General features: G+C 49.9%; 1 protein-coding gene and 1 long non-coding RNA gene across 2 annotated transcripts; one reads left to right on the forward strand and one right to left on the reverse strand.

Moving 5' to 3' along the window:
- Window positions 1-159: 159 nt before the first annotated feature.
- LOC134564238 (ER membrane protein complex subunit 5) lies at window positions 160-5,060 on the forward strand. Its single transcript, XM_063422979.1, has 4 exons — window positions 160-409; window positions 940-992; window positions 1,844-1,947; window positions 2,908-5,060. The coding sequence occupies exons 1-4, from the start codon at window positions 175-177 to the stop codon at window positions 3,068-3,070; spliced, it is 555 nt and encodes a 184-aa protein (XP_063279049.1). The 5' UTR covers window positions 160-174; the 3' UTR covers window positions 3,071-5,060.
- LOC134564239 (uncharacterized) lies at window positions 1,954-9,417 on the reverse strand. The gene is made up of 3 exons (XR_010083502.1): window positions 9,027-9,417; window positions 5,757-5,793; window positions 1,954-2,329 (listed from the first exon to the last, which is right to left on the reverse strand). It is a non-coding gene; the product is annotated as an uncharacterized LOC134564239 (long non-coding RNA).
- Between the last annotated feature and the right edge of the window lie 3,066 nt (window positions 9,418-12,483).

The following is a 12,483-nucleotide window of genomic DNA, read 5'->3' on the forward strand; positions in this document are numbered from 1 at the left end:
GAGGTTAAACACTGGAAAGCGGGAATTGACGCGGGCACCACTGGCCCTACACTCTGCTTTCGGCTGGAATAGATCCGGCCGTGGCCCTGTGGAGGGAAAGGCCCTGTTCTCCCTCAGCGGCCCCCCAGGACCACCCCTGGCTCCCGAGGTTCGCTCATCGCCTCGCATTTATCAATGGCCCCGCGTGGGAAAGCGGCGGCGTGGCCCCGCCCCCTGCCGCTGAGGCCACGCCCCCTGCACACCCGCACCATTCGGGCGCGGTCTTGCCCCGCCCCCTTAGTGACGCCATCCTCGCGCGCCGGAGCGCCCTGGCGGCGGCGGGCGGCGATGGCGGCGGGGTCGGTGTGGAAGGGGCTGGTGGGGCTCGGCCTGTTCGCCCTGGCACACGCGGCCTTCTCGGCGGCGCAGCGTGAGTCACTGCCGGGGGGGCGGGACGGGGCGCCCCGGGGCACCGGCACCTCCGCACGGCCGATGGGGAGCTGCCGGGGCGGAGGCCGGGCCGGGCCGGCATCATCATCATCGTCCTGAGCCGCCAGCCCGCCGGCGCGGGCGGCCTTGCCCTTGGGGGCCGGGCTGCGGGGAGAGCGGAGGTTCCGGGCGGAGCGCAAGGCTCGCCCCGTGCGGGCGCCGCAGCAGCCGGGAAGGGAGGGAAAACGAAGGGTGGGAAAGGGGAGCTGCCGCCCGCAGGGTCACGGCTTCAGGCTGGCTGCTGCCATCCCGCTGCCTCCAGTCCCCGCGGCCCGCCTCCCTCCCGGCTGCCTGGGGTAGGGCCAGCCGTGCTGCGGAGCAGCGGAGCCTCACAGCGGCACTAGGGGCGGCCCAGGCGCCCGGGGAGGCTGACACTTGTGTCCGCAGGCGTTTCGCTGGGGGGTTGTGTTGCCGAGCTGTTTATTTGCATACACAGAGTGCTTGATGCGTGCATGTGTTTCTGTTTTGTAGATCGTTCTTACATGAGGTTGACAGAAAAGGAAGATGAAACGTTGCCCATAGATGTAAGTCTTTGCAGTGTGTGAAAGGTGTAACTGTGGGGTGGCTTAGTCTCTCAATTGCTTCCTTTAAATGTGCTAGGCAAGCATAAAGGGTAAAGTAGTTTTTAAGCTGCACGTTTATCAGAGCTCCCACTGTTGAAAAGAACCACACTTTCATCCCAGCTTCCTGAGTGTGTTGTAGCTGTCAGTGAAAACAAACCCCAGATCCAAACCTCCCTCTTTTAGAACTCCCCTGGAGCATCTTGTCCAGGATTATGTGACTGTAGCTCAGAGAGCTTTTGGATCCATCACCTCCTATGCAGCATAAACATTCTGTACCCTCTGGCTCTGGTTGGCTGACACATGTTTAGCCAGCGTGACTGTTTGATCCCAGCACAACCTGCTTCAGGAAGGGGGATTTTGTTTACTTTATTTGCTTGCTTTTCAAATTTCCATTTCAGTTATCTGCTCCCTCTTTCCTTAATCAGAAGGGCAGGGAGATCAGGTGCCCAGGAGAGCCAAGCACGGCATCTGGCCCGGTGCTCCAGGCGTGTTCCTGGCAGGAGTTTGGATCCTGGAGTACAGAGAATCCAGGATTTGGTCTCAGGCTCTTGCTGAGGAGCCATGTGAATCAATTCAATTGGTGCAACCCAGACCTGTGCTGGGGCAGCTGGAGCTCTGCCAGAGTTTGCTGTGCCAATAGGAGGGAATTTTGATTCTCCTGTGCCTCAGTTTCCCCACTGCTGGATTGCCCACCTCTGTTTGCTGTCACTGGATGAAAAGCACCAGAGATGCTGTGTGAAAGCTGAGATTTTTTGGTGAACATGCAGAACACTCGGTAATGTGTGTGTTGCACTGTGCTCCCTCTGTTGCAGATAGTCCTGCAGACTCTGCTGGCCTTTGCAGTCACCTGCTATGGGATAGCACATATTGCAGGAGAGTTTAAAGACATGGATGCCACTTCAGAACTCAAAAATAAGTATGTTTTATTTCTTCTTTTTGTATGCACCGGTACGAACTGAAATCACTTATCTTGAGCTCAGTCCTTCAATGCATGCTGTAGGCAGGGACCCAAGGGGAGCAGCCACACTTGCAAAAGCCAACAGTCTCTTGAGTTTCAGGGAGAGTTAGATAACAGGCAGAAATCAAACAAACTTCTTGCTTTTCCTCATCTGAAATCCTGCTGTGCAGACTTGGTGGAGGAATGAAATGTGCAGGTGGGAAGCAGAGCTCAGGAATCACCACTTGCTGTCGTGACGTGGCTTCAGACTGCAGGGTCTGGCTCACCCCTGCTTGTGTTTGCTTCCTCATGAGAGTCTGAGTCACTGGAGTCGCACACAGGTATATTCAAGGCAGGACATCTGAAAGACATGAGGAAAATAAGGGCTTTTGGATCAAGATTTTGAAGAGGACAGTTGGTTAGAACCGCTCAGGGTTGGACTCAATGATCCTTGTGGGTCCCTTCCAACTCAGAATAGTCTCTGGTTCTGACAGGAAATTGGATGGTCAGATGTTGCCTCTCTGGTCATTTCCAAAACAACAGGGGTGTGTGGAAAGTGGAAAGTTGACACAGTTGTATTTCAGGGTGTTCACCTAAAGCCTTTAGCATGAGGGTCTTGGAGGGTGGAAAGCTGAGCATAGTGAGGGCGCTAAGTGACTGCTGAACAAAGGCTGCTGGCATGTGGTGTGTCTGCAGGCAGCATCCACAGGCTGCCCCTGAGCTCCAGAAAGGAAGGGAAAGTTTTTGACATGGACATAGTGTGATCTTTTTCACAACTGGCTGTGTATTTCTTAAGTGTTTTAATTTAGGAAACTTAAAAGCAAGCAAGGGTTGAAAACTTGTATTTCTGTGTCTAAAGTCAATACGCCCCAGACTGACTGTTCTAAACTCCCTGCTCTGAGAGAGTATTAACCTTGGCCTTTTACATTTATTTTGAAGGACATTTGACACATTAAGGAACCATCCGTCTTTCTATGTATTTAATCATCGTGGTAGAGTATTGTTCCAGTCCCCAGACACAGTGAATTCTTCTTCAAACCAAGATGCTTTGTCATCCAGCTCGGCACTGAAATTCCGAAAACTTGAACCTCTGCGCCGCTAAGACTTTTACAGATGATACCAATAACCAGGACACTGAGATGTAATATTCAAGTTGGGGATGTAAACACTTTTTTAATTTCTGGAGCAGTATTTATATTGATCTTCCAGACTTTATAAAATATATATATATAAATATATATATATATAAACTAATTACCTTCTTTGTACACTGTTAATGAGAATGACCGAATTGTGGATTGGCAATGCAGTGTAAATTCTACAGTTATGCTGTGAAACACATCTTCAAAGTTTCAGCTATTAAAACAAATTGCAGCTAACTTAACTTCAGTTAAAGCAAAAAGCAAGCTAGTTTTTCCTGCAATTAATGTTCTTTGACAGGAGGGAATGTTTGAGTGTATTTATTTTCTCAGTTTGCTTGCACTACAGTCTATGGACCCCCTCAGAAATGCTGTGTGCACTGCATCACTGAACAGCAGGAAAAGGGGCAGCATCTGACCCTAGAATGCCTGAGGGACACCAGCACGGTGTGGCAGGGGAAGTCAAACAGATTGCTTTCATTTTTCATTTTTTTACAGTACTGAGAAACAGTTGTGTGAAGGGTTATTCTTTTTTTCCTGTTTTTTCACTACCACGTTAATTCCTCGTTGCCCTCCTTCGTTTCATGTAAGTTGCCCAGGGTGGCTGTGGCTGTGCATTGGTGCTTGTGTGGGGGAGGTAGCTCACATAGATCATCTGCCACACTCCATGTTCTCTGGCTTAAAACTGGGGAATGTTGAACATTGTGTATGTGCTGAAAATGGTGTTGGCACCAGGCACAACCTCCAGGTCATCTTCATATTTATGTCTCAGTAAGGACTGTCCCTTCTGTGAGTGATCCAGGGGTAGGGTCCAGCAGCTTGCTCTGTTTGCTGGCGCTAATCCAGGACAGCTACCCCTCTTCTGCTAACAGACCTTTCCACTTTGATTTTTCCAGCTGAGCCCCTCGCTGATTTAAGATGACTGTCTTGATTTCATGTATTAGAACTGATCATACTGTCCTTAACTCTTACTTATGTCTAAATTCTTATCGCCCCTCAGGGGCTGAATCAATGTAAAATCTCTCTTGGTCTGGCTTTTCACCTCCCTGATGCAGCAGAGGGAGGGTGGGTTGAGGTACTGGTGAGGCCAGCAAGAATTTGGCCTGGTTGGAAGATGTTTCACTGGCACAGTGGAAAGCCAGCCGTTTGTCCTGGCATCTGTTGAGTTATGTTTGGTATTTTTTTAAACTGTTAAGAACTGTCAAAGGCAAAAAGATTGGCAAAAATACTGTGTAAACCGAAGCCTCTTTTTCTAGCTCTGCCCGTCCTATGGAGTGGGTGCCCCAGTGCTTGAGCAATATCCATGGCTGCTGCGCTACAATCACTTGTAAGATCTGGTTTGATTAGAAAGGGTTACTCTGCCAGCTGAAAGCATCTGAGCTGCAGGATTAGTTCCTGAAGTGTTCTGGTCCCCTTCTTGCTGGTGTCACAAATCAGCTCCTGCCAGCACCAAAGGTCTCGGAAATAGTATCAGGTCATCTCTCCATTGCGGGCAGAGCTGTTCCCCTGGGGAATGGGGCAGCTGTGCGGCAGCTGCTGCACAGAGGGGAGGCTGAACGTGGGCTAGGTGACCCTGTGGGGCAGAGGAGAGACAGAATGAGCAGAGGGAGGGAGAAGCGCAGCAGGAGCTCAGTAACCACCGTAGTAGACGGTTTCTGCAGCTGTGGTTGCACTGAGCCCTTAGCAGAGGTTCTTAGAGCATGAGAAGCCCCGTTTGTGCTGCTGGAAGGGGACAGGGACCTGCCCGAGGTGGGAGGTGCTGCTGGGACAGGGAGGTGGAGAACATCACCTGCTGCTCAGAGCAGGTACTGCTGGGAGCACCCTGTGGCTGCGTCAGGGCCCTTCTCGTGAGGAGTAGCCTCATTCTGCAGCAGCAACGGTTCTGTCACAAAGCTGTACAAATTATTTTTTCTTATTGATCTCACAATGTCAAATAAAAATTGATATCCTGAAGTGTTTGTTTGTTTATTTCTGACCATCCTGGAGCCTGCTGCAGCAAATCCCTGGTGAGTGACTATTTAGAAGTGACTGCCCAGCACTGACATGAAGTGATTGCCTTAATTAGGGCAGCTCCGTGTGAAAGTGCTGTCTGGCCTGGTATTCATTACTGGGAGATAAGATCAGAAGGTGCGATCAAAATAGCTGCAAGTAGCTGAGTGAAACACTTAGGAGGGAAATATTGCCAGCCTGAGGATCTGCCTGCCTTTGAGGCTCCTCATCATCTTCTCTGGCAGAGCTGACATATTTTCTGTCTTCAATTTAACCACAGTAAAGGCTTTTCTACCATGTGCTAATCCCCTGCCAGTCCATGGGACAGGCTCCTGCAAGGTCTGGTGTTGCAACAGTCACTGGGGGAAACACTGGGGGTGCTCCCGGGGCCGGTGATAGTTAAAATCCTGGACTTGAGCAAGATCACTTTCCACACTTTGCTGTGCTTTTCCACTGGGGGAGGTTGAATAGTTAGCAGGAGCACTGGAGGAGTTTGCTCAACTACTGCATCCATCAGGATTGCACCAGAGAGAGGAGCAGACTCACCCCTCATCTGCTTTCTGTGCTACTGCAGCTCTGCATCCAGCACAGCATACAAGGGGAAAACAATAAAACCAGTGGTTTGGGAAGGAACACCTTAACTAGCCACCTCATGCTTACCTTGCTGCATGGGGTTCTTCACAGATGAGCTTCTCTTCTTGAAAAGCAAAGCAAGAGTTGAGCCAAGAGTTTCTTGAATTAGACTGGAGAGTTTCCAGCCTCGCCCAATGCACATTTACAGCCGTCACATCTTGAATTAGCTTTGGCTACAAGCCATGACATTTCTACTACATTAAATAGTAAAATAAAAAATATGTGCTGGTAATTTCCTTTCATTGCTGAAGTAGCAGGTTTAGTATGCATTAATTTTGCTGGGTTTTTGAAGTATTCCAGTGAGAGCTCAATGAGGAATTGTTCAGGAGGGCAGGAGTCATTTAGACCCTTGCAGGTAAGGGGAGGGGGACCACAGTTTGTGTCAGAGACTGGTCACTCGTGCAGCCCTTCCATGTGAGGCTGGAATGGGAGTGCAGGTGGCAGAAGCATTTTTCTGGAGGTCAGTGAGGGCTGAACTGCAGCACCATGTGTGGAAATCCCTCCTGGTCACACATCTGATGTGTCCCCTCTGCGTGTCCCAGACAAACCCATCGCTGCAGTCTGGTGCCAGGAACCACATGCTCCATGCCCCACTCCTGCCCAAAGTTGAAGCACAGCTTTCTCAGGAAAGCTGGCAGCTAATGGCCCCTTCCAGGTGCTCTGGAGCACCCACACATTCCTCTTGCTGAAGAAAGCGGGGAATGAGAAGTATTTCCTAACCCTAAAATGATTTTTGGCTTCCTTATCACTTGCTTCCCATGGTTCAGGTTCTCACACTTCACCACACTGCAGCAGATCTGCCTTTCTCAATCTCCGACACCTTCAGCAAGGACATTACTGTGGGGACATCCTCCAGCTGGATACAGCTCCCCCACCAAGAGTGGCACCATTTCTGCTCCCTTTTGCCTCCTGCACCAAACAGCAGCAATTTGCCACCAGACAATTCGGGAAGGCTGAGGCTCACCCCACAGCATCGGGGGCCACTGTGCTGCCTCCAGGCTCCCTGTGGGAAGCCCCCCAGCCAGGCAGGAAAGCTGCAGCTCTGCAGTTCCCAGCTGTCCTGGCCATGCTGTGCCAGACTGGCAGGCTGCCTGCAGAGGGGAAGGGCAAAGCAAGGCTATTTTGAATGTTAAACAAGCAGAAAAGACTTTGATACCAGCATTCCACAGCCAGCACTAACAGCGAAGGCAAAACACTCCTTGGATTTGGCCTTGAGGTTCACCTTGAAGCCATGATCACCAGGGGAAGAACCCCGGCGGAAATAAATCTAATATTCCGGCAGGTAAAAGCCTTTTAATCAACCCCAGGTTGGTCTCAGTGACACAGTGCCATTTCAAAACACTTCGGACTGCAATGAAAGCTACATCCTTAAAATGGCAGCTAATTAATTTTCCTGTCCTGCTAACTTAATCCTTTTTCCAGCCAAGAAAGGCAAATGGGAGTTCACAGAGCAGCAAGGCAGCCGAGAGCCTGGCAGCATGAGCAGGAACACAAGCCCCAGGGCTCCTTGGCAGGGGCCCAGGATGTGTGGTGTCACATCTTCCTTCCATTTTAAAAGGAAGGGAGATAGAAAAAATAAATAAATAAAAGGTGACATCTGGATTATCAATGGCTCACCCTATGCCAGTGGTCCCAGGGAACCCACAGCCCCCCACACAGAGAGATGTGGCTCTATGCCCAGTTCATATCCCAGTGCTGCCAGGCAGAGCACCCAGCACTCGCAGTGCCCTCCCTGCCCAGACTGGTGCTGGCTGAACCAGTTTCCATGGGATCTGCCAGAGGCAGGCCATGCTGCAGAGGCATTTCACTTTGGATTTCAGGCAAAAAAAATAGAAGGAAATATTCCTCTCCTCTCCCAAGGTTTTTCTCCTGTGCATTTTAAAACATTTCAGGGCCAGCCACAAAAGGCCACTCCTGATGTCCCTGGAGCCCCAGGCTGCTCCAGATTCCCTTGTCCCTGCCCCAGGAGGTCTGTGCTTCAGTGCAGGATGCAGGAGAAGCATCCTGTGTGCACACCAAAGGCTGAAGCAGTGATTTATTCCCCATCCCAGATGCAGAAGTGCACAAAACAGGACTCAGCCCAAAGCAGTTTTGGAGCAGCCAGTTTGGCAGGCAGTCCAAGGAGCCCTCCTCTTCCCCCACATCCACACCAGGCTGTCATTCCCTGGGTCACTGGAGAAGCCTCCAAGGTGCTCACAGGCCTGGGTGAGCCCCCAGCGAGAGGAACCCCATTGAGGCACCACGTCCCCAGCACAATGCAAAGCACATGGAGAGGAGAGAAGGGACCAAAAAATGCTCCCTCCTTTCCCAAGGACCATGCACCTCTACAGGCTCCTGTCACACACAGATCTCTGCTGAGGGACCCTGGGGACGGTGGCACCATTTTAAAGTCACCACCACCACTCTGAAGCTGGAGCCGGCTGCTTCTTCCACACATGTTTAAATACAGCAGCTTCAGATCACATGTTCATCCCCCATGGGAGGGAGCCACATATCCTGCAGGATGCACCAGGGCTGGTTAAAGATCCAGGTCTGCTGGTGGTCAACAGCCAATGCTGCTGCCTTGGTTGTCCTGGGCTGGCAGGGAGGACAACCTTGCAAACGGCCCGACCTGTCTCCCAGGATGGGAGCAGTGGGCGGGGGAGCTCTACAATGCACTTTCTTCTCTGCCTTTGCTTCTTGTGCTCAGACAGCAACTGCAGTGCTTGAACGGGGCAGACCTGAGGCTCAACCCCACCACATTCCAGGAGCAGAGCAATGGGATGCTCCAGAGAGATGAAGTGCAAGTTAAAACAGGCACAATGAAATAAGGAGTCATGACAGATGAGCTCCAGACAGAGCAGAGCACTCCATCAGCACGAAAACTCCTCCCAGGGCCCTACACCAACCTCGCACTGAGCACAGCACCGACCTCCCAAATTCACCACTAGTCAATCCCGCAGAGGAGCTCCCAGCTCATGCCTGAGCATGAACAGGGGAAGGTTTTCAACTTGTTTCTGGTTTCCTATCATAGCAAGAGCTGTCCCTTTCATTCCTTGCCTTCACAATTCCTTCTCACTTCAACAGAGGCTACACTAAGTTCAGGGGTGCAAGACAGACCCTGCGAAAGAGAGCCTGTTGTATCTACATTTGCAGGATTTCAGTTCTGGCCACCTGGAACCCAGACAAAAAACAGCTTTCAGCTGCCCCCCAAAGTCAGAGCCTCCTCAGGGTCTTGATATGTGAAGAAAAGCCACCACCATCACTCAACCTATTACCCAGCAACCATTTCCCATCAAAGCCTGGGCTGTGACTCACCAGTAACTGCCTTTCCTGCGGGGAATTCACAGACAGTTCCCAGGAATTGCTCTGACCCCGTTTCACCTGCTGGAAGCCGCAGGGGCTGCCGCAGCAGCAGCTCGGTGAGCCCCAGCTTGTCCTGCCCACATCCAGCTCCCAGCAAGCCAAATGCTGCCACCGCATATTGGCATTCCTGTTCTCTGCCAGAACTCCTGCGGGAGGGTTTGATGGATACAATACACTTAAAACAGCCTCTTCCAGAGCTCCCGGAGTCCCCCACCGTCTCCTTTTCCACTAATGATCATTTTGGATAGCGGCTTCTAAGTTCTGTGTGTGCAGAGAAACGAGCCCTGAAACTGAGATGCCAGCGTGATTTCAGAATGTACTTTCACTGAGCTGGGAAAGGAAAGGTACTGGAGCAGCTCGGGTCAGAAGCCAAACTCTAACAAAGAGGCAGTACCACAAGTGCCTACACGCTTGGGCAGCTTCTCTGCAGCAGTCCTACCTTCCTTTCCGAGCTCCTGCTTTTTCCCAGCCCCTGAAGCACACTGCCAGCCAAAAGGCACCCACTGCAGCCACCTCGGTGAGGAAGCAGTAGGGATCCTGTCCTGTCTCCACCTCACGCTGCTCCCATGCCAGACCCAGCTGGCCAGTGGGAGAGCACAGGGAAAAAGGAACACAGTGACACGTACAAGAGCCCAGCAGCCAGTGTGTTGGTTTGTGGTGGGATTGTCCACACCAGGGAAATGATTCAAGTCTGCAAGACTAAATGAGGGTACATTTGATAATCACCTTTGTTAGTGACACACTATACAACCTTGGGTAGGTCCCTCCACCCATCTTTAAAGACTCTCTCAGAGGAGGACCACAAGACTTTAATTAGCAGCCCTAGAAGTGCTCGGAGTGGTTTGTCTCTCTTCCAGAATAACCAACTGCAGATGAATTGGAACAATCTTATTTTCAAATTCTGCAAGCAACCCGGATCCAGGCTGCTCTCAGATCAGTCACTTCAACAACATAATCAAAGTTAAATGTGCCAGCTGTGCATGAAGGGTTTTAATATGCTGTGCAGACTGGAAAACAGCTCAAAGAATCAATGTTATTTTTCCATGGCTGGGATGTCACTGTTGAGCAGCTGCATTATAATCATCTGCAATCAGCAGAATGCCTCTTTTTTAAATCACTTTCTAGTCTTGGGCAACAGGGCTCATTTTTATTTCTGCCCTACTTAGGAAAGCACTCTTGATCTCTGAGACACCCACTGCCAAGGGATCAGGCAGCCACTACATCAGTGTGCCCTGACCAGACCTGTGGCTGCTCAAGCTCCAAATACTCCGACAGCCTCCTCAGCTCTGAAAGCTGTGCCCAGACAAGAACTGCTCACACTGCTACCACCACCTCAAGAAACAGTGCATTTCCACAAACCCAGCAAAAATCAGCTCCAGTTGGCTTTTGTCACTGATCTGAGACCTTGGATGGTTCCAGAGCAGCGCCTCCCTGTGGAAAACCTGAGCACAGCCCACCATCCTTCTCTGCAAGGGCCAGCTCTGCACAAGAACAAGATGAAGCAAGGCGGGGGGGAAGTCTCCCAACTCTCTCTTTTACAAAAGGCTGAACCCCTCTTTGATATATTCTACATAATAAACATTTACAAATACAATTTAAGATTTACAAATATACACCTGCTCTGAGTAAATGCCAACAAACAGACTGACCACACAAGGCATTTTGCCTTAGTAATGCTTTATATACCAAAATGCATTATAACCTTCTCCTCCTGTTCAACATCATGCAGGGCTCTAAGTACTTTTTAAATGAGCACACACCATGAAAATCATTCCCAAAAGCTCTGTCCATCCTACTAGCTGCTCAGCAGGGGCGAGTGGAGCACTGAGATACAGCAAATTGCCACAGGTGTCCAGTATTTTAAGGGACATTATGCAAGACTGTTTGCATTAGAGGAGTGACAGTGATTGAGATGACAGCAAGCATATAGCAAATACCAGGGATCCAGCTACTTCCATTGCAGCTGGAGCTGGTCCAGGACTAGGAAACAGCTGTCAAATTCCCTCTGCAGACATAGAGATAAAACTTCCCCAGGCTCTCAAAAACATCAGATCTCCAGCAAAAATCTCATCTGAGGTTTCCATTCCACCACCTTTCCAGGCTAAACTATTCTTCTGGACTTCAATATAAACTGAGACCTTCATGCCAAGCTCAAAATCTTAAGAAATATGCAGCTGCTTTCAGCATTTCCAAGCTCCTCCTAAAGGGCAATTTTCCTTATGTGGTATGACCAGCCCCCATTCCTGGCAAAGCAATGTGGCTGAAGGCATGTGCAGTTCAGTTCTTCCACTGCCTATGGAAATATCCTCCAGCATTTATCACCAGGCTGCACAAGTCTGTACAACAATTTAACTCCTTCCTTGGCGCATCCATCCTCCGAACTGAGTAATCAGCTGCTCAAGGCACCAGACCTGTGCTCACAGCCCTGAGAAACATCTTGGGTGTGCACTTGTAAAATGAAGGCTCTGATGTGGAAGAGGTGAAGCTGAACCACCTCCCACAGCACACAGGCAGCAACTCTATTTTCCACAAACTCTTCCCACAGCCCCTGTCTGCACTTTCAGATCCATGGACAACTGCAGGGCTTCCCTGCCACGCTGCTATAGTCACTACCAAGAAACAACACCACATCACAGACTGAGAGGAGAAAAACACCACGTGCCAAAACCACGCCAACAGTCTTTCAGGGGTGAAACAACAAGCCAAGCTGCAGCTCAATTGAATGGGTAATTTCAGCAAAGTTCAGCATTTTTTGTTTAGTCCATCCTTGAAATAGTCTCAAGATTCAGATTTAGAATACATCTTAATTCCTGCAGGTCAGAAGACTTTTGCTCAATCCCAAGGCATTATTCTTCTTCAGTTTCTTCCTTTTCTACTTAGGATAGACCTCAACTTGTTTTTGCAGACCTGCAAGCAGCAGCTCCTTTTAATTCCAGTGACTAACATCCTTCCTTCAGGTCTCTGCCAAATCTGTCTGCCAGATCTGAAGTGTCTTTGGCCTTGCTTGCTGCTTAACTAGATTGCACATTCTCAAGACAAGCACTCTCAAATTCACTTGCTAAAGGTGTGACGTTGCCATGTTGCTGGTATGAAACACCAGAATTGAGCTTTACAGGGGTTTTTTAACTTTTTCTGTTAGGTAATGCATTTCTTGCATTTTTCCATCGGAAGTTTCTTAGTAGATACTAAAGAACAGACCAAAAGAAATCAAAGTCAACAGCCTATGCTGCTGCCATTTCAGCCAGGCAGTTTACAGGAAGAACTAGGAGAAAGTTACCAGATGAAAAAAAAAATAGGTTTGGGGTGATTTTTTTCAGTTTCCTGCAAAGGGAGACATACAATTCCTTGACCACAGCACACTAACAGCCTCTGCACCTGCTGTTCTGGAAGATGACAATTACTCTCTGAT

This window comes from Prinia subflava, chromosome Z (assembly GCF_021018805.1).
Source record: "Prinia subflava isolate CZ2003 ecotype Zambia chromosome Z, Cam_Psub_1.2, whole genome shotgun sequence".
Classification (NCBI taxonomy): Eukaryota; Metazoa; Chordata; class Aves; order Passeriformes; family Cisticolidae; genus Prinia; species Prinia subflava.